Source organism: Heptranchias perlo, chromosome 4 (genome assembly GCF_035084215.1).
Source record: "Heptranchias perlo isolate sHepPer1 chromosome 4, sHepPer1.hap1, whole genome shotgun sequence".
NCBI lineage: Eukaryota > Metazoa > Chordata > Chondrichthyes > Hexanchiformes > Hexanchidae > Heptranchias > Heptranchias perlo.
In genome coordinates this window covers 128,173,140-128,194,963 of record NC_090328.1, presented here as the reverse complement: position 1 = coordinate 128,194,963, position 21,824 = coordinate 128,173,140, and the positions used below count along the sequence as shown (strand labels likewise).

The window sequence follows — 21,824 nt, the reverse complement described above, 5'->3', positions numbered from 1 at the left end:
TGATTTGACATTGAATTCACCCCCTTTAATTCATCCTCCTTCTCAGTCCTTCCGCTGTTTATTTCCCAATCCTTAAATCTCATTGTATCTCAGGAGATACCCTGTTGGTTGTTCTGTTCACTCAGGTCCCAGATGTCCTGTCTTCCTCGCTGCACCATTATCAGCTCGCACTTTCAGCACCTCAGTGGGCAAAAGTGTTTTGATCTGAAGGGTGCAGGGCAAGTCTAACCAACAGCAGACAATGTTAGATGCCCTGCTACAGCAAATTATGGCCCAATGTTAACACTTCCAGCCTCAAGAAAGCCACCGAAACCTCTCTACTCTCTCCAGCTACAGCCTTATCTCAAACCTTCCTTCCTCTCAAGTTCTGGAACACATTGTTGCCTCAAAATTACACTCTCACCTCTCTTTATTCGGGTCCTTCCAATCTGGCTTTCTCTCCAAGCACCCCCACCATCCTGAGACTGTCCCAGTCAAAGTCACACATCACATACTGCATAATTGTGGCTCCCAACACTCTAATGCCTCTGCCACCATCAACACTATTGACTACTCCATTTTCCTCCAACATCTGTGCTTTAGAGTCCATCTCTGGGGCACTGCTCTCTCTTGGTTCTGCAGGTATCTGACTTGACAAATGGACTACATTAGTGCCAATGGCTTCTTGTCCAATGTTTCTATGGTCACCCCCAATGCACTCAGTTGTCCATCTTGGGCCCCCTTCTCTTCACTACCTACACACTCTCCTTAGTGACATTATTCAAAATTATAGGGTCAGTTTCCACACGTATGCTGACAACATCCAACTCTACCTTGTCGCCTTCTCCACTGACCCAAGGGCTGTTGCCACACTCTCAAACTGCCTGACTGATATCAAATGTAAGGAGTCGCACAACACCAGGTTATTGTCCAACAGCTTTATTTGAAATTACAAGCTTTCGGAGCTTTCCTCCTTCGTCACCTGACGAAGGAGCAAAGCTCCGAAAGCTTGTGATTTCAAATAAAGCTGTTGGACTATAACCTGGTGTTGTGCGACTCCTTACATTTGTCCACCCCAGTCCATCACCGGCATCTCCACATCATGACTGATATCAAGACCTGCATGAGCCAAAACTTTGTCCAGTTAAATGCCCTTTGAACTCCTGTCCAAACCTCTGGCCTCAATTCCACGAACCTTCCTGGCTGACACCTCAAGCTTAGTCAACAGATTAGAGAGTTAAATGTATGGCTCAAAGAGTGGTGTGGGAGACAGGGGGTTCGATTCATGGGGCAATGGCACCAGTACTGGGGAAAGAAGCAGCTGTTCCGCAGGGACGGGCTCCACTTAAACCGGGCTGGGACCAGCGTCCTGGTGAATTGAATAACTAGGGCTGTAGATAGGGATTTAAACTAAAAGGGGGGGAAGGGGGGAAGGGGGGGGGGGGTCAGGTGAGGGGAAATTTAGAAATCTAATGAGAAAAGTCAAGGCATCAGAGCAGTGTAGTGATTTGGTAAAGGTAAGCAGAGTGTGGCAGGAAGGGACAGAGAGTTTACCAATAATAGAGCATCAACAAGTGAGGTCAAAGCAGGAAAAAATGGTAAAAAGTCAAAATTAAAGGCTCTTTTCTGAACGCACGGAGCATTCGTAACAAGACAGATGAATTAGCTGCACAAATAGAGATTAATGGGTTTGATCTAATAGCCATTACAGAGACATGGGGGGTGATTTTAGGAGGCAAATGCGGGTACGTTCGGGGCGGAGAGGCTCCAAGAATCAGGCGAATCACGTTTGGGTTCGGAACCGGATCCAACCCGCCGACTTTCGAGTTTTCCAGGGACCCACCTGTGTGCGCGCGGGTGACCCGAAAACAGAAGTCCTGCCGACAATTAAAGCCGGCGGGATGACAGTTAAAGAGCCAAATGTACCTCATTGAGGTACTTAAGGCACTTCACCTGTGACAGATGAAGGGATTAGAAAGATTTTTAACTTACCAGGGTGGCTTGCCCACCTCTTCTGATTCATGCCTGGTGGGCCGGATCAGGGAACAAGCAACTGAAAAAATTAAATAAAAAACCATGCAATGAAGTGAAAACACTTAATGCACCTACCTTTTGAAACCTGCTCCGATGTCTCCCGCTCCGGTATTCCCCTCTTCACCCTCCCGATCTTCCCCCGATGTCCCCCCCAATCTTCTCCCGAACTTCCCCTCCCCCCCCCCCCCCGGTCTTCCAGTCCAGCACTGTATCTTCCATTCTCCCCCCCCCCCCCCCCCAGTCTTCCGTTCCAGCGCTGGATGACGTCTGGCTCTCTCTCTTTCTTGCCCCGCCCCCCCACCTTGCGTTGCAGCTCCTGATGGCAGCCAGGATGGCGATCCTGTCAATCAGGCTAGCTGCTGGGCGTGAAACCCGGAGAGGACGTTAACCACTATCAATCAACGTGCGATCGCGTCGGAAACGGTAAGTTTGGTTCATGTGGGTTGGCCACGCGTCCAATCACTCCCCCCGCTGCCATCCCGCCTCCCCGCTAATATCGGGGCCATGATTGCAAAGTGACCAAGATTGGGAACTAAATATTCCAGAGTACATGAAGTTTAGAAAAGACAGGCAAAATGGAAAAGCAGGGGATGTAGCCCTAATAACAAAGGATGACATAAGGACAGTGGTGAGAAAGGATCTTGGCTCAAAGATCAGGTAGTAGAATCAGTATGGGTGAAAGTAAGAAATAACAAGGGGCAGAAAACATTGATGGGAATAGTTTATAGGCCCCCTAATAGTACCTATACCGTTGGACAGAGTATTAATCATGAAATAATAGGAGCTTATAACAAAGATAATGCAGTAATCAAGGGGGCCTTTAATCTTCATATAGACTGGGCAAATCAAATTGGCAAAGATAGTTTGGAGGACAAGTTCATGGACTGCAATCGAGACGGTTTCCTAGAGCAATACATCATGGAACCAACCAGGCATCAGGCTATTTTAGATCTTGTATTGTGTAATGAGACAGGGTTAATTAGTAATCTCACAGCAAAGAATCCTCTAGGAAAGAGTAATCATAATATGATAGAATTTCACATTGAGTTTGAGAGTGACGTACTTAAGTCTGAAACTAGAGTCTTAAACTTAAATAAAGCCAATTACATAGGTATGAGGGGCGAGTTGGCTAAGATCGATTGGAAAATTAAATTAAAGGATATGACGGTTGAAAAGCAATGGCAAACATTTAAAGAAATATTTTAATATTCTCAACAAATATACATTCCATTGAAAAATAAAAACTCCACTGGAAAAGTGATCCACCTGTGGCTAACTAAAGAAGTTAAAGATAGTATTAGATTAAAAGAAGAGGCCTATAATATTGCGAAGAAGATTTGTAAGCCTGAGGATTGGGAGAGTTTTAGAAACCAGCAAAGGATGACCAAAAAATTGATAAAAATGGAGAAAATGAAATGTGAAAGTAAACTAGCAGGAAATATAAAAATGGATTGTATGAGCTTCTACAAGTATGTAAAAAGGAAGAGAGTAGCAAAAGTAAATGTTGGTCCCTTACAGTCTGAGACAGGAGAAATTATAATGTGGAAATCAGGAAATGACAGATGCATTAAACAAATATTTTGTATCTGCCTTTATAGTAGAAGACACAAAAAGCATACCAAAAATAATGGGGAACCAAGAGGCTAATGAGAGTGAGGAACTTAAAGTAATTATCATCAGTAGAGAAAAAGTTCTAGAGAAACTAATGGGACTAAAAGCCGATAAATCCCCTGGACCTGATGACCTACATCCTAGGGTTCTAAAAGAGGTGGCTGCAGAGACAGTGGATGCATTGGTTGTGATCTTCCAAAATTCCCTAGATTCTAAAATGGTCCCAGCAGATTGGAAGGTAGCAAATGTAACCCCGCTATTCAAGAAAGGAGGGAGGGAGAAAACAGGGAACTACAGGCCAGTTAGCCTGACATCAGTCATCAGGAATATGCTGGAATCCATTATTAAGGAAATGGTAGCAGGGCACTTAGAAAATCATAATATGATTAGGCAGAGTCAACATGGTTTTATGAAAGGGAAATCATGTTTGACAAATTTATTAGAGTTTTTTGAGGATGTAACTAGCAGGGTAGATAAAGGGGAACCAGTGGATGTAGTATATTTGGATTTTCAAAAGGCATTCGATAAGGTGCCACATAAAAGGTTGGTATGCAAAGAAAGGGCTCATGGGATTGGGGTAACATATTAGCATGGATAGAGGATTGGTTAACGGACAGAAAACAGAGAGTAGGGATGAACGGTTCACTTTCAGGTTGGCAGGCTGTAACTCGTGGGGTGCCGCAAGGATCGGTGTTTGGGCCTCAGCTATTTACAATCCATATTAATGACTTGGATGAAGGGACCGAGTGTAATGTATCCAAGTTTACTGACGATACAAAGCTAGGTGGGAAAGTAAGCTGTGAGGAGGACACAAAGAGTCTGCAAAGGGATATAGACAGGTTATGAGTGGGCAAGGAAGTTGCAGATGGAGTATAATGGGGGTAAATGTGAAGTTATTCACTTTGGTCAGAAGAATAGAAAAACAGAATATTTTTTAAATGGTGAGAAATTATTAAATGTTGGTGTCCAGAGAGACTTGGGTGTCCTGGTACAAGAAACACAAAAAGTTAGCATGCAGGTACAGCAGGCAATTAGGAAAGGAATGGCATATTGGCTTTTATTCAAGGGATTTGGAGTACAAGAGGAAGGGAGACTTACTACAATTGTACAGGGCTCAATTGTGAGACCTCACCTGGAGTACTGCGTACAGTTTTGGTTCTCCTTATCTAAGGAAGGATATACTTGCCTTAGAGGTGGTGCAACAAAGGTTCACTAGATTAATTCCTGGGATGAGAGGGTTGTCCTATGAGGAGGGGTTAAGTAGAATGGGCCTATACTCTCTGGAGTTTAGAAGGATGAGAGGTGATCTCATTGAAACATATAAGATTCTGAGGGGCTTGAAGGCTGAGAGTTTGTTTCCCCTGGCTGGAGAGTCTAGAACTAGGGGGCATAGTCGCAGGATAAGGGGTCGGCCATTTAAGACTGCGATGAGGAGGAATTTCTTCACTCAGAGGGTTGTGAATCTTTGGAATTCTCTCCTCCAGAGGGCTGTGGATGGTGAGTCGTTGAGTATATTCGAGGCTGAGATAGATAGATGTTTGGAATCTAGGGGAATCGAGGAATATGGGGATAGGGCAGGAAAGTGGAGTTGAGGTTGAAGATCAGCCATGATCTGATTGAATGGCGGAGCAGGCTCGAGGGGCCTTATGGCCTTTTCCTGCTCCTAGTTCTTATGTTCTTATAACAGGTGCAAACTTTGACATCTTCCATCCTGGGTACAGCTTTCTTCCTCATTTACACTCTATACCAACCAGCTTTCTTCTGCTGCTGAAACATTGCCTGCCTATGCCCCATCTCTTCCCTTTCACTGCCAAAACCATACTCCATGTCTTCACCAAATCAAGGTTTGGTTTATCTAATGTCCTTCTTGCTGGTCTCTTAATCCTCCACAAGTTTAAGCTTCAATTCATCCAAAATGCCACACCCATATTAAATCACACTACCAGTGTCCTCTCCCAGTTGCACTAGCTTCCTGCCGTTTTCCAAATTCTTAACTTGTTTTCAAATTTCTCCATAGTCTTGCTCCACCCTGCCTTCATAATCACCGTTGCCTTATGTACCTGTGAAAACCCTCTACTCCTCTGACTGATCTTCTCCTCACACATTGCCCTTTCCATTCTACCATTGGCAGCCACTACACATCTGCCCTCTGTAACTTTCTACACAGTTGCCTTTGCTTTGCCACCTTCCCCTCTGCTTTTAAAAATCTCCTCAAAACCACCTTCTTCCACCATGTACTTGGTTCCTCATTCTAGCCTCTCTATATTTTTCCCTTTTGCTATGCTTGGCGTCCAATGTATTCTTTTTCTCCTAATTGTAACATCCCAGAGACATTTTCCTGCACTTGAGGAGGACTACGTAACTGCAAAATTGTTGTACTTTTGATGATTTTTGAGCATTGTCTTTTTGTCCCACGAGTCTGGCTACGCTAACTCAAATATGATAGAGATTAAATAGACTTAGTCGAAGAGAAAGCTTTAAGGAGATTTCTGAAGGCAGGGAGGTTGGCAACAAGGTAGAACTGGTGGGGGGAGAGAATACCAGAGGGTGGAAGCACAGTGCTGAGGGGAGTGGCCACCAATGGTGGAGGAGAGGGAGTGCATAAAAAGGAGTAGGATGGTGCCAGAGGACTCAAGGTGTGCACAGACATGTAGCTGGAGGAGATTGCTGAGGTAGTGGGATGGGCAGTCATAGAGGGACTTGAAATCAAGAATAAGGATCTTAAAAGGTAATTCAGTGAGACGTGGGAGCCAATAGAGTTTGGTGAGGATAGGGGTTCTAGTGGTGCAGTCCTTTGTGTGGCTGAGAATGCAACTATGGTATTGGTGAACAGGAGTACTGACCATAGTGGTATAGATAAAATAAAGAATGACAAGAAAGACTGTCATAGGAGAGAGAGGATGTAGACTAGTGGTGAGAGAAGCTTTATCAAGCATATGACAAACTTTTTCAGTTCTAAAAAGAAGTCTGGTAAAACTTGGAAGTGTAGTGAACAGTGAGGAGGATGGTGATAGACTTCAAGAGGATATAGACAGGCTGGTGACATGGGCAGACAGGTGGCAGATGAAATTTAACGCAGAAAAATGCATTGTGCTACTTTTTGGTAGGAAGAACGAGGAGAGGCAATATAAACCAGAGGGCACAACTCTAAAATGGGTACAGGAGCAGAGATCTGGGGGTATATGTACACAAATAGTTGAAAGTGGCAGGGCAGGTTGAGAAAGCGGTTAAAAAAGCATACAGGATCCTGGACTTTATAAGTAGAGGCATAGAGTACAAAAGCAAGGAAGTCATGATGAACTTTTATAAAACACTGGTTCGACCACAACTGGAGTATTGTGTCTAGTTTTGGGCACCGCACTTCAGGAAAGATGTGAAGGTCTTAGAGAGGGTGCAGAAAAGATTTACTAGAATGATTCCAGGGATGAGGGACTTTAGTTATGTGGATAGACAGGAGAAGCTGGGGTTGTTCTTCTTGGAACAGAGACGGTTGAGAGGAGATTTGATAGAGGTATTTAAAAACATGAAGGGTCTAGACAGAGTAGAGAGAGAGAAACTGTTCCCATTGGTGGAAGGGTCAAGAACCAGAGGACGTAGATTTAAGGTGATTGGAAAAAAAAACAAAGGTGACATGAGGAAAAACTTTTTTACACAGCGAGTGGTTAGGATCTGGAATGCACTGTCCGAGGGAGTGGTGGAGGCAGATTCAATCGTGGCCATCAAAAGGGAACTGGATAAGTACTTGAAAGGAAAAAATTTGCAGGGCTATGGGGATAGGGCAGGGGAGTGGGACTAGCTGGGATTGCTCTTGAATAGAGCCGGCACGGTCTCGATGGGCCGAACGGCCTCCTTCCATGCTGTAACCTTTCTATGATTCTATGATTGTTTAAAGATAGTTCTTTTGGTAGGAAGTAGCACAGTTCCATCATGTCCTGCAGTACACAAAAGGCAAACACTCTCTATAAACACGGATGTTTGTTTTATACGTGGATACCTACACTCTTTCCCTCTCCCCCCAAACAAGTTATTTTCTCCCCTTTATTCTGTTCGTCCCAGATAATACACCAATTATGTTTCAGGAACTGCCCCAAACTCTTGCTGGTTTTGCTCCAAACCTGTCCTCTAGGAGTTGTGCAGGGTAGCTGAGTGATGACTCCCTGACATTTTGCTGTCCCTCTGTGGGTGAGTTCTCCACTTGCATTTGGCACTTCTTCATGAAGTGAGGTATCACAGGCACAAGCCAGCTTCTCACCATTCAGTGGGACTATGCATCAGCAGTCCAATTTGCTTTGCCACCTGGGCACCATTTATATTGAACGATTTCCAATAGCGCTTAACAACACTTCATGAGGCAGAGTTTCGTGAATGCTGCTCGCTTTAATTTTCATTATTCATGTTATTTCTGACCGACTGTGCTGAATAAAGATCTCCCCCCAACCTTCAGATTCCCTGTTGCATCCTTCCCTGATCCAGAGTGCGTCTTTTATACTTTCCACAACTGTATCTCGCAGGGGCATTGACGTAAACAGGTTGGAGTGTATTGTAGTTGAGAGACAGACCAGGATTTGAAGATCTAAATTAATATAATTGGCAATAAACATAACAAAAAACTGTTATGTTTATATTTATGCCCCTCTTTTGGATCTCCTTGTCACATTCAGTGTTCCCCATCAGAGATAGTGGTGTTACTCGGCCTGAGCCTATAGTAGGTATGTGACACCAGCCCAGACTAAGGCAGCGGTTTTCAAACTCTCCAGATCCTAGGGGGATCCACAAGGGCATGCCAGGGGTTCTCCAAGATGTTCAGATTTCTGTCCGTTTGTCATCAGACTTCTGAAATTTTCTGCATTTACTGACTTATTGGCATGTTATTTCTGTTGCTGTATACCAATAACGCACATTTTTTTTCAACGATAGCACTGTTTGATATAGTGTAGTGACATTGTCTTTCTGAAGTTTAGACATGAGATCCCCATCAGTATATTGATATTTGCTGGGCCTGTATATTTTTACATAGTATTTACTGCACAGAAACAGGCCTTTCGGCCTAACTGGTTTATGCTCCACACAAGCCTCCTCCCACCTAATGTACACTCAGTCATTCTGAGTAACAGATAAATAATATGGGCACTAAATTTGGATGTCTAGCACCCGTTGTCTCGGCACTACGCGGCCTCTCGAACATCCAAGATGGCGTCTTGGATGTGTGCGCACATTTCCAGCGCGATATCTGATCTCCGTTCAGACTCTGTGCAGACAGCAGACTGATATTTTTTAGCAAATAACAGGTTTTGGTTACCTTTAAGAGCTGCACGCTGCCTGTCAGAGAGACAACCTCCCTTTAAGAGATTGGGGCTCCCCCTGCTGGTGAAAAGCACGAGTGTCCTTGAATCCTTCTGTTAATGCTGATATGCAACGCTGCTGTCAGGTGAGTACTGAGGCCTGACGAATGTCTCGTCCTGCCTGTTCAGGAAGCATCGGGCGCGGGTTAGTCACGGATCGTGCTACCCGCGCCCAATTATTGGCCTAATCCAATTTAACCTCCTATATCTCTAAACACAACATGAAAAACTGCATACACCATGATGGATCACTGGTGGAAATGTGTGTTGATCAAGACTGCTAAGTTTTTTGGGGAAATGCTATTTTCTTTCAGGCCTGGTGGAGTGCAGTTTGCAATCTGTTTCAGGTAAATGTATTGAATTGCTTGTGTCACCTTTTTCAGCTGGAGAGGCAGATGCTGATGCAAAACGAGATGAGACAGAGACAAGTGGCAATGCAGATCGCATGGTCCCGTGAATTTATAAAGTACTTTGGAACGTTTTGTGGACTTGCAACTATTGGTTTAACAGCAGGGTAAGTATTTTTTTTTTGCTTTATAATCGCTGACTGGTTTCATTACGACGACAATTTATAGGATGAAATGACCCCGGGAATAACATCCATCAAATGCAACTGACCCAGAGGTCGGTGGAATATGCTCCATTGCTATTGCACAAATTCCATGGGAATAAGTATAAGCTTGTAAAATACCAAAATTCACCAGCATTTTCAGTATAAAAATACAATATGTGTCAAGAAACCATAGACTGCCACTCTTTAAATGTCTCCCACTGTCAATGGTTTGCTCATACTTACCTCCTGTTTCGTGACCTGATAGGGGATATCAGGCATATGTAGAAAAAAAAAGTTCTCCTCCTGTTAGGATAATTAATGCTTTAAGGTGCAAACAGGCAAGGGATATTAGAGATTGGTACTTATTTTTATTTAAATCTGACAGTCCAAAAGTAGATAATAGTGAAATCCAAAAGTGAATAACTAGGATGATTGTCACTCATTTGACTCGTCACTGCAAGGGCGTCAGAACACAACTGATCTTCTCTTCTGTTTAACACAGTCTACCTCTGTGATCACAACAACAACTTGCATTTTTATAGCACCTTTAACATAGTAAAATGTCCCAAGGGGCTTTACAGGAGCGATTATCAAACAAAATTTGACACCAAGCCACATAAGGAAATATTAGGACAGGTGGCCAAAAGCTTGGTCAAAGAGGTAGGTTTTAAGGAGCGTCTTAAAGGAGGAGAGAGAGGTAGAGAGGCAGAGAGGTTTAGGGAGGAAATTCCAGAGCTTAGTGCCAAGGCAGCTGAAGGCATGGCTGCCAATGATGGACCGATGGAATTCAGGGATACGCAAGAGGCCAAAATTGGAGGAGCGCAGAGATCTCAGAGGGTAGTAGGGCTGGAGGACGTTACAGAGATAGGGAGGGGTGAGACCATGGAGAGATTTGAAAAGACTGCCTGAACTTCTTCTCCCACACCTTCAAATAAAGGACTAATCATTCGATCCATTACCTATCCTAGAACATCAGAACACATCCGCCCTCTTTACTCCTACATGACCGTGCTAATACTAATCACTAGATTGAATAAGTCAGCACAAAATACATGCGCCCTTTCCTGTGTGACTCCAAACTCCTTGTGGGTGAATTTCCGCAGAGGTTCTGCCCCAATAATATTGATGGAGGGGTCACGGAAATCCCAAAAAAACAATGTTTATGCTGTTTTTCTTGGGGCTACGTTGGTCCTTCCACCAAAGTTACGTTAGGCGAAAGGGAGAACCTTTGGGGAAATTCAACTCCCATGAATAACAAAGTATGACATAAGTGCACAACAAACTCCAAAGTGAACAGAAGCCAAGCTATTCTTTCCAGGGTGGCTAAACACACTTTTCTTTCTACTACTCTAGTCTTCTCCGAGGTGCAACCCGAGGGCCAGTATGAGCGAGAGATGGTTGGTCGCTCCTGTGCTACAAAACACTCATAGGACTGAGGTGGCCCTCCTCTCATGGGGGCATGCTCCTGAGACAGACTTGCTGCTGACTTTATCTCTGCAGCTTGTGCGTGGTCCGCCTCCTGTTGCTTCCTACGTGCCGCTGGTGTGCTGCTGCGAGGGGGTGGGCCGTCGTCTGGCGTGCACTGCTGTCCATCAGGCAGGTCCACTCCGGCCATCGCCATTCCACTGGGCCCTCAATCTGTGTCCCCACTGATCAGCGGGGTGGCTGGCCTAATGGCAGCTATCAGATCCTGAAAGCTCTGAGAGACAATGGTCTGTATACCAGCCCTGAGCATCTGAAAGCCTGTATGGAGGGTGCTTTCTAACCTGTCCCCTACTGCCACCAGAACTGCAGTCTGTGCTTCTGTGCTGGAGGAGGCACCGACTAGTCTCTGCCTGCTTCTTTACTCGGGGCCTGCTGCAGTTTCCAATGGTACTCGCTCCATTGATGTCTGCAGCAAAGAAGGGTTTCCCTGATGTTGCCGCAAAGGAGACCTGTAGACTCTTCAGACAGCAGTCAGTTGCCGCACGTTCTCTGAGATTGAACTCAAGAACCTCCGCATAAGTGTGATTCACCTCGAACATCCTTCTTTTCAGATAAATACCCATGGGTTCTGGGTCCCACAACTCCAAAGCCATCTTCTCAGCCTCCGCTGGGAAGTTGGCACATCCTCACCCACTCCTTCGGATCTCTGTGAATCACCCAGTGCCATATCATCATTAACACTATCCAAATCCTCCCCAGGTGTAAGTAAGTGAGCTAGTGAGTGGGAGTGAGAAAGCAGGCGATGCAGGGGATGAGATTGAGGGGGTTGTGGCAAAGGAGCAGGGGGCAGGATCTTGGTCCATGGACTCATGGGTGAGCTTAATCTTAACATCCTCTCCCTCTTCTTCATCATCATCATTGTCCTCTTCAGCATCTTCATCCTCGTAGTCCATGAGGAAGAATTTCCTTCTCTCCTTCCATTGTTATGATGGATCTGCAGGACAGGAGGATACAAGATGAGAATGGATAAGCATAACTCCCTTGGAAATTAAGGAGACAGAAAAGGATGTGGAAGCTTGTGGAAGCGTGCTATTTCACAAGGACACTACAGTGACTATGTAGATGTGTAGCCATTAACCTGGTGCCAGCAATGTTCCACTGACCCCGCCATGTCCCATGGCTAGAGCAGAGTTCCTCCCCCCGTAACTCCATGGCCTGCTCCTCAGAGTGGGTGAGCTCCTCAATGTCACGGATACTCCCTCTGGCCTCTTGCCTCATACTGACACTCCCTCGATCCTCTTTGCCTCTCACTGACATTTTGCACAGGTTTCTCCTGAAACAAGACTGAGTGAATTAGGTGAAAGTTAGAAATTGAGGGACATCTTCCATTTGGCATTGGACAGAGATCAGATGGTATCATCCGGTTAATGTGGAGGAAATGGTTTTAAGGTTCTGCATGCAAATTAGTGCTATTAGGGGAGATGATGACACTTAATGTAAAATCCTGAGTTAGTGCCCACCTAAACCAGAGTGCAGTGTGAAGGGTTAGTTCAACAATTCTTCATTTTTGTGGGTGGAAATTGCGCTTAAGCCCAAGAAAGAAAGAAGAGAATGGCTGGTGTGTTACCTTGCCTGCCCTGGTTAGATCATTGATCTTCTTCTGGCACTGATCTTCAGTTCTGAGGGTGAGAGAGTTGGCTTTCAGTGCCACCTCCATCCATATGACAAGGGAAACATTTCTTTGCACCATCATCCCACAGAGTCCAAGCATTGTCTCTCTCGTCTGCTCAGTCTCCTTGAGGAAGATTTGGAGATCATTCTCACTAAAATTGTGTGAGGTCATTTTTTGCTCCTCTTTGCAATGTCCTTATCCTTTCTTCGGCTGTCTGTGTCAAACATACAAAAGCACACATGAGCCATCCAGGACAGCTTCCTGACAGTGAACTCAGTGAGCTAAACACTGTCCTACTTACCTGTTGCTTCCCCAGGATACTGCTGCAATTTTCAGCCAGAATGGTTACTTAAAGGATGCACTCTAATTTCCAAGCACACCTAGCACAGGACTTGCGCTGGAGATATGCCAGTGGTTATGAAAATTACCTGACCCACAAAATTCTGGCGGATTCAGCTCTGTAGAGCATTGGCAGGTTCAGCTCTAGACTCTGTGGCACAAATCCAGTGCATCTCGCCATGTGGAATTGTAGGGCCTTAATGTTTAATGTTATTGATATTTTGAACATTTTCCTCTCTCCTGTAGTTTACATTGGTCTCTTAGAGGACAGAAATTACGGTTGATGATGTTATCTCTTGAAGGGATAGATTTTGAGGCCTCCTGCCTGGCAGAAGCAGGGCACTAGTGCCCTAAATATGGCTGTGAAATGACTTACCGCCCCATTCCCACCATCACTGTGGCCGTTGCAATCGTCCCCGAGCCTACCGCAGGGCTGCCGGAGTGCCCGCCTGAGTCAGGCGGTAGGCTCATTTGAAATGCAAATCAGGGTCTGATGACACACAAAGGACTTTGTTTGTCATTTTAGGACAGTACTGGGCGGTCCAGTCGAAGAAGAGTCCACACGTAAGTCTGTGTTTATTTTTTGGGGCCGGGAAGAACACGATGTTAAGTTTTGCAAAAAAAATAAGTCTTATTCAAATATCAGCAATTTAAATTTGACCTTGGATGATTTCTGTGTAGAGCCATGAAGAGGAAGACACCAGGGATTCTGGCTCCGATTGTTCCCCTAAGCTTCGTTTTTGCCTATCAGTATGACATGGCATATGGCACCCTAATGACAAGAATGAAAGGTAAGATACATCAACAGTGTATCTGTGACTTTATTGGATCGGTCGGGGAGGGAGTTATCTACACTTGGTGTTCAAAAAGAGAGGCTTGTGATTAAGCCTGGTTTTATCATTTTTGTCCAATTCAAGGACGGCATCTGAGAACTTGTCCTAAACAGACCCTACTTTCTATGTTCAATAATGTACCTGTTAAACTCAAGTAGATTTTGGTGAGAGTTAAGTAATGAGTAAAATTCTAAGTAATTTATTGCCAGTCCAGTATTTAAAGATTACAAAGAGAAACAAATTTATGGCAGTCAACACAGACCTATATATGTATAAAAAATAATATGGCTTTGTTCTAAACTGCACCACTAACACCAGTTTAGGCAGATGTCAATATACACACGAGTTTTTGGTATTCCCTAATCAAAAGTTGGTAAGGTAGATAGAGAGAAACTATTTCCTCTGGTGGGAGAATCCAGAACAAGGGGGCATAACCTTAAAATTAGAACTGGCAGTTCATGGGTAATGTCAGGAAGCACTTCATCACGCAAAGGGTAGTGGAAATCTGGAACTCTCCCCCAAAAAGGTGTTGAGGGTAGGTCAATTGAAAATTTCAAAACTGAGATTGATTAATTTTTGTTAGGCAAGGGTATTAAGGGTTACGAAACCAAGGTGGGTAGATGGAGTTAAGATACAGATCAGCCATGATCTAAATGAATGAAGGAACAGGCTCGAAGGGGTGAATGGCCCACACCTGTTCCTATGTCCTTTAATATACAGCTATCTAGAATTTCTGCCAAAAAAGTTAATTAAGTTTTTAATTTTTAACAGAAGATTTGAAAAGGTCACTGATACCATTTTATTGCCCAATGCATGCTGTCTTTTGCTGCCCTTCTAAAAACCTACCTTGGGTAAATCAGTTCCAGTCCACTCATCTTCAACAACCAGTCAATGTCAACTCCCAGTTTTAAGATCCGCATTCAACTCATAGGAATGGACATCAGTAAAAACTCTTTTCCACAATTTGTTTACTTTTCAGCCAGTTACATTTCGGGTTTTAGCCCTAAAGATATAATCATGAAATCCTCAGTCTTTTGCACTGACTGGCTCAAGCCTTATAAAAGTATATAATTGCTGCATTGTCCCTGGGCTTACAGAAATGTCATAGCTGCCATGTTCAGATTATATTCCATAGAAGAGAAGAATCCTTCAAAACAATCCGAAAAGGCATTGTGTGCATTACTTTCACTTTCAGCATCAGTTTTCTGAATTACAGGTGGGCACTTTTTATTTTCAGTTGCTCTGTGGCATACATCTGGTAATTAAATGGATAGTCATTGGTTTCATTTTATCTTCCAGATGAGGCAGAGAACATAATTGATACAGAGCGAGCCCTACTTGAGATGCCAAAGGGAGTGCCAACCTTTGAAAGCATTGAAAAGGCCAGGAGGGCTCGGAGTGCGTTTTTCATTCAAAAATAGGTTACAAAAGAAATGAAACTGAAGACATAGAACACAGATCAAAGGGGAAGAATGTATTACTGGCAACTAATTGTCCATGTATTCACTTGATTGTCCATGGATCTTTTTAACCCAATCACATGTAGTTTTTGCCTATAATAAATTGTCCAATATTGAATAAAGCTTCAAGTGTTCTGGGGACATGTTTTTTTGCATTATTTCAACTTCTTGTTTCACCCTGCACTGGCAGAGAGTTCACAGAGGAACAATATGCTAAATTTTCGTCTGTTAAAGAAAAGCATGAGAAATGCCCATTTCAATACAAACTAGCAGAAGGCCCGTGGCATTGCTCATGGTGATATGAATTAGTGTGGCAGATAATCCAACAATGGGCACCTGATCCCTGGAAAATTAGGTACAAAGTCTCGCAATGTGCCAGTGCATCCCAATGTGGATGGTCACCATTAAGGGCACTGGGAAGCTTCACACAAGCTGTGTTCAAAGCTCGTTAGGCCCCTGAAAAATATTAAAATTAAGGGGCCCATAGTGTGACTGGAACACTCCAGCTACATAATTCCTAAGTGGAACAGGCACTGAAGGGGACATTCCAATTCATAAAAAAGACAATGCTGGCATCCTGCCCACTGCTCCCCTACCCTCGTTTTACCTCTGCCCTGTGCCACCTCCGTCCTGTACCCCTCCATCACACACCAGGATATCCTCTTGGTTACATGGAAGGTCTGAGCCCCTCCTGAGGTGGGATTGTTTGGAATGTAGATAGTTTTGCATTACCTTTGACTTAACCACCAGCACCTGTCTCATTTCCAAATTTGACTGTGGTATGAGGAGAGATTGGGTCAACTAGGCCTGTATTCGCTCGATTTTAGAAGAATGAGAGGGGATCTCATTGAAACATATAAAATTCTGACAGGGCTAGACGGATTGGATGCAGGGAGGATGTTTCCCCTGGCTGGGGGGTTCAGAACGAGGGGTCACAGTCTCAGGATACGGGGTAGGACATTTAGGACTGAGATGAGGAGAAGTTTCTTCACTCAGCGGATGGTGAACCTGTGGAATTCTCTACCACAGAAGGCTGTGGAGGCCAAGTCACTGAATATATTTAAGAAGGAGCTAGATAGATTTCTAGACATAAAAGGCATCAAGGGGTATGGGGAAAGAGCGGGAATATGGTATCGAGATAGAGGATCAGCCATGATCATATTGAATGGCGGAGCAGGCTCGAAGGGCCGAATGGCCCACTCCTGCTCCTATTTTCTATGTTTCTATGTTTCTAAATCTCGAACAGCCGTTAATAAAGGAGGTTGAGGAGAACTTCCAGCTGCTGCAGGGAATCATGAAATTCAAATTTTCACTGTGTTCTCTTCATTTATTTCTTCTATTCGCTGCTGAAAGCAGTGAAGCAAAGTAACAGCCAAAAACAGGGGATAGACCCTGGGGGAGGTGGAATTGAGAGTGAAGGGAGGAGCAATAGGGAAACCCAAGAGTGGGCTGTGAAAACATTAGGAACACTAGCCACAAGGAGAAATACAAAAAGAAGAAAAGAGAGGTCAAAGGACAAGAAGGGGCAGGAACATGTGGTCCGGGCTTTCCTGCCCCTTCTTGTCCTTTGACCTCTCAAAACAGTAGTGAGAGGGGCTGCTGGCTCATGCATACGCAGTATTCCCAAATAAGGTACTGAGACAGAATGAACTTGTGCATATGCAGTGCTTAAAAAGAAAAACATTAATCGTCCTGATCATACCAGTTCTGTTAAAGGGTCTCACTTTAAATATTAACTTGTCTTTCAGATGCTGTGTTTTCCCAACATTTTTTTAAAATTCTACTCACCTAGTCTGCTGGTCAGGATAGTTGGACACATTATTATTAAAAAATATTAATATTAAATAGCAATATTGTAAGATATATGTTTCTATACAAGATCGAAAAGAGAGGCTTTCCTTCAAAAAATTTCCACGATTAAAGTTGCAATAAAAACATTCCCCAAATGTTGCTTTTTCTTCCCTCCTCGCTGGTGCCTGCTAAGTTGTATGTGTGGGCCTGGGCTGGGTGTGTCAGAAGGCTATTTGTCTAAAGAGGCTATTACAGCTTCAACCTTTTCTCACCTGTACTTTCCAGCAGAGCATCACTGGATACTAACAAGAAGCAGGAACCCTGGTCGATCTTGCAGTGGGGAGGGAGCTGACTGGATACTAACAAGAGGCAGGAACACAGGTTGATTTTTCAGTGGGGTCACGGTGCCAACAAGAAGTAGAGGCTGTTAAGTCAGTTTTTGCATCGCTCATGAATCTTGGCCTGCTGCCATACAAACTTCCCTTGCAATCTCACCTCTTGAACAGGATAGCTGATCACCTTGCCCAAATAGGATCATTGATAGGGGCTTCAGCAATGTCATTGGTGCCATGGGATCTGCTCACCCAGAGATCAGTGAAATGGCGACAAGGAGACATGACCAGGCCTGGCAATGGATGATGGTGTCGTCTCTCCCACATGTACACCAGTCTGTCAGCTTCTTTTAATGACTTTACATGTGCCAGAAAGTGGACAGGATCTGGCTGCCCCCACGCCTATAGAAGGGCAGCCTGAAGGAGGCCGATCTGGGAGCCGTGCTCCTAGAGGTTGAGAGTCAACATGATCCCAGGAACACAGGCTGATTTTTCAATGGGGTCACTGGGTACTAACAAGAAGCAGGAACTCTGGTCGATATTTCACCCTCCTAGCCTAAAGGTTGCAAAAGCAATTATAGTAAACTGATCCGAAAATTGAGACTTTAATGTGTCAACAGAAGGCAATCAGATATATCCCACTTGGAACCCAGGATGTTTCTCTGAGCACAAATGTACCTTTCCCGAGAGCTGGGAAAGTATTCCTATATGCACTGTGGAGAGAAAATGATTAGTATTTAACAATCTAAGGGGAAGGAGGATTGTATTTGCGATTTCAAAATAATCCTTGAAGAAGCGTCTTTACAATCTACTAACGGATTGTTTTTTTCATTTTTTTCCACAGTGATTCAAACCCTGTCCTTGGAACAATATTAGAAGCAAAATGGTCTTTCTGGGGAAAAGGTGATCTGGGAGCTAATTCCTCCCATCAGCCACCACCGCCGCCCTCCGCCCCTCCCATGTATGTCAAACGGTGCACTCCTGGGAACTGCCTGACTTGAATGCACCTGAACCCACCCATATTTCTGCATTGGGGTTATTAGCTTGTTGTGGATGAGCACTGGTCAGGGCTTACTGCCTGGGACTGGATTCTAAACATTGGTGGAATTCACAAAGGCCTGCAGCGACTTTAATGGGAAATTGCTGTTTTCAGTGTTGGCTGCAAAAGTCGGCTGTGCAGCGGGACATACTGGCAGCAGTCTGGGGAGAAGCAGGGGCACCTCGCTTTGATGAAGAGGTTATAGAAATCTTGCTGCGGCTCGGGGTGGGGGGGAATCCCCTCAATCTCCAAGGTGAGCATCAGATAAAAACAACAGTGGGGCAACGGGCTTGGCGGATCCCATCAATGCAATCAAACCCGTGCAGTCTTCTATTAAAGGGGTGGTATGGCGCAAGGGAGGTGCTGGAAAGTGCATGCTTCAGTGTAATGGACACCCGTATGAAGGTATGCATGGGTAGGAACAGTCCATGAAAGTTATGGTTGGTACAGTGCATTAATATGAAATTATTTTGCAGTCCTCTAACTTCCCCCTCCTTTCAACACACGGTGGCTAGTGTGGAGGACTCCATACACACCATGGAAAGTATACAGACAGCCTTGGAGAAACTGGCAATTCCACGGACAGCTATAACGCAAGCCCCCACGGCAGAGGCTGTTCAGTCAGTTTTTGCATCTCATGAATCTTCGACTGCTGCCATACAAACGTCGCTTGCAATATCACCCTCTTGAACAGGATAGCTGATCACCTGATCATCCAAACAGAATCATTGATAAGAGCTTCAGCAATGTCATTGGTGCCATGGGATCACCCAGAGATCTGTGAACATGGTGACATGGAGACATGGCCAGGCCTGGCAACGGATGACGGTGTCGTCTCTCCCACATGCACACCAGTCTGTCAGCTTCTTTTAATGACTTTACATGTGCCAGAAAGTGGGTAGGGTCAGGTTACCCCCACACCAATAGAAGGGCAACCTGATGGAGGCCCATCTGGGAGCCATGCTCAGTGGTTCAGAGTCAACTTGATCCTAGGAGCCTCTCAGCTGCCAGCCACCTGAAAGCCTCCAGCTACAGGGGTTGCACTGAGAAGAAGCACCAAATTAGGTCATCAAGCAATAACACACAAATTGTTCTAGATTCGGAAATACTCCACATTTTGTGAAATAAAGTAGTTTGCCATCAGAGTTGCAGTGTGTGCACAGAGTTTTATTTGTGTGACTGGGGCAAAGACACAGTGAAGTGTTGTGGGCTGCTTGCAGAATAGTAGGGTTGGCAACGGAAATGTTGTGCATTGTAATTTATTGCAATGTATGGAAAGATGCAAAGAGGACTGAAAATGGAAAGTGTCTATGGAGAAATTCGAAAACACTGTCTTGTATAATGATCGTCTGAATGGATCTTGCTAAAGATGCTTATGCCTCTGCTGGTTCCTCAGTGGAACCCTCTAACAGATCATTGCGGCACTGTTAGCTGCCAGTCTGGAAGGTACCAGTTTCTCTTATCTATTTCTACTATTTCTCCATCATTTCAACCATATGTGTGGCTATGTCTAGTCCAGTTAGGTTTCTGGTCTGGATGTTGATGGTGAGGATTCGACAAATGTGGTGTTGTTAAAGATCAAGGGAAGTGGATGGGTGTTTTCTTTTCGGAGATGGTCATTTATGTGGCATGAATGTAACCTGCTCCTTTTCAGCCCAAGTCTGGAAGTTATCCAGGTCCTGGTGTAGGCCGACATGGGCTGCTTCATTATCAGAAGAGTTGTGAATGGAGAATCTGTAGAATCATTAGCAAACAGCGCCATTCATGGAAGGAAGGTCATTGATGAAGCAGTTGAAGATGGTTGCATCACGGATATTGCCCTGCAGCAGTGTGCTGGGGATCTGTGATTGGCCTCCAACAACCACCTCCATTTGTGTCAGGTATGATTCCAGTCACTGGATGGATTCTCCTTGACATCAGTTTTGCTCCTTGGTGCCACACTCGGTCAAATTCTGCCTTGATGTCAAGGGCAGTCACTCTCACCTCTCCTCAGGCATTCATTTTTTGCATCCATGCCTGGATCAATGCTGTGACAAGGACTGGAGCAGAGTGGTTCTGGCAGAACACAAACTGAGTGTTAATGAGGTTACTGGTGAGTAGGTATCGCTTGATGGCACAATTAATGTCTCCTTCCATCACTTTGCTGATTATTGGAGGGATGCTGATCGGGTGTTAATTGGCTGGGCTTGATTTGTCCTGCTTTATGTGGATAGGACACTCCTGGGCACTTTTGCACATTGTCAGGTGGATGCCAGTGTTATAGCTATTCTTAACCAGCTTTGTTGGGGGAAGCGGCTAGTTATGGTGCACAGATCTCAGCTGGAATGTTTTCAGGGTCCATTGCCGTCATTATATCCAGTGCACTTAGCCTCCTCTTAATGTCACGTGAAGTGAACTGAATTGGTTGGACACCATTATCTATGATGGTTGGGTCCTCAGGAGGAGGCCAAATGGGATTGTCCACTTGGCAATTTTGGCTCTCAGCTGAAGAGGCTAAGGAGCTTTTCTTTCATCTGTTAATTGTAGCACCGCTTGGCTCTGTCCATAGCCTGTTGCTTTTGATGTTTAGCTTGCAGGTAGCCCTGTGTTGTAGCAATCAGTTGGTTGGTGTTTCATTCTAAAATGTGCTGCTCCTCGCAGGCCTTTCTACACTGTCATATGAGCCAAGGTTGGTCTCCTGTCTTGATGGTGATGGAGGAATGATGGTTGTCAGGCCACAAGATTAGAGATTGTGGTGGTATACAATTCAACTGCTGCTGAAAACAGGCAGACCACCATGGTTGGGTGGGGAGAGATACCAAGTTGGGGAGACAGAAACAGCGACTGTTGTGGGATGGGACCAAAGGTATTCCTGAGGCTGAGGCAGCAGCGGGGGGATTCCTGGAAGCATGGGTGTTCCTGGGGCAGAAGCATTCCTGGTGTGCACACTATGATGGAGGCTTTCCTAGTGTTCAGAACTAAAAGGGACTTGCTGCTGGGGATGAGGTCAGGATCAGAGGCATTTGTGGGCTGAGGATTGGAGTGAGAAGGATTCTATGGGACTGAGATCAGGAGAGAAGGCACTCCTGTTAATGAGACGGCAAGCGGAGGCATTCTTGGGGCTGATAATGAGAGTAGAGATGTTGGAGTTGATGATGGGGGCAAAGTGCTTCTGGTATTGGGACTAGGATGGAGGCATTTGATGCTGCGGTCAAGAGGTGGGATCAGTTCTATATAACCATGGTATGGTTGCACTATTATTGTCAATATATTACAAGCATCTTATGTAGTTAATGACATTGTTTTTCCTGTCGGGACTACCTCATATAGAGTTCAGAAGTCTATGCTTTACTTTGTTTTGCCTTCCATCTATTTCGCTATGTTATTTTTCCTGTTGATAGAGTTCAAAGTTCTCACCCAAATGTTTTTTTAAAT

General features: G+C 44.7%; 1 protein-coding gene across 3 annotated transcripts in view; it reads left to right on the top strand.

The window, feature by feature from the left end:
• The window catches only part of plgrkt (plasminogen receptor, C-terminal lysine transmembrane protein), a 78,329-nt gene extending 62,942 nt beyond the window's left edge, over nt 1–15,387 (top strand). For all 3 annotated transcript variants that reach the window (XM_067983630.1, XM_067983629.1, XM_067983628.1), the window contains 3 exons: nt 9,350–9,480; nt 13,637–13,746; nt 15,088–15,387. In XM_067983630.1, coding sequence (XP_067839731.1) covers nt 9,350–9,480; nt 13,637–13,746; nt 15,088–15,209 — 363 coding nt within the window. In that variant the 3' untranslated portion in view covers nt 15,210–15,387. The remainder of the gene's footprint in view (nt 1–9,349; nt 9,481–13,636; nt 13,747–15,087) is intronic.
• Nucleotides 15,388–21,824: the final 6,437 nt, after the last annotated feature.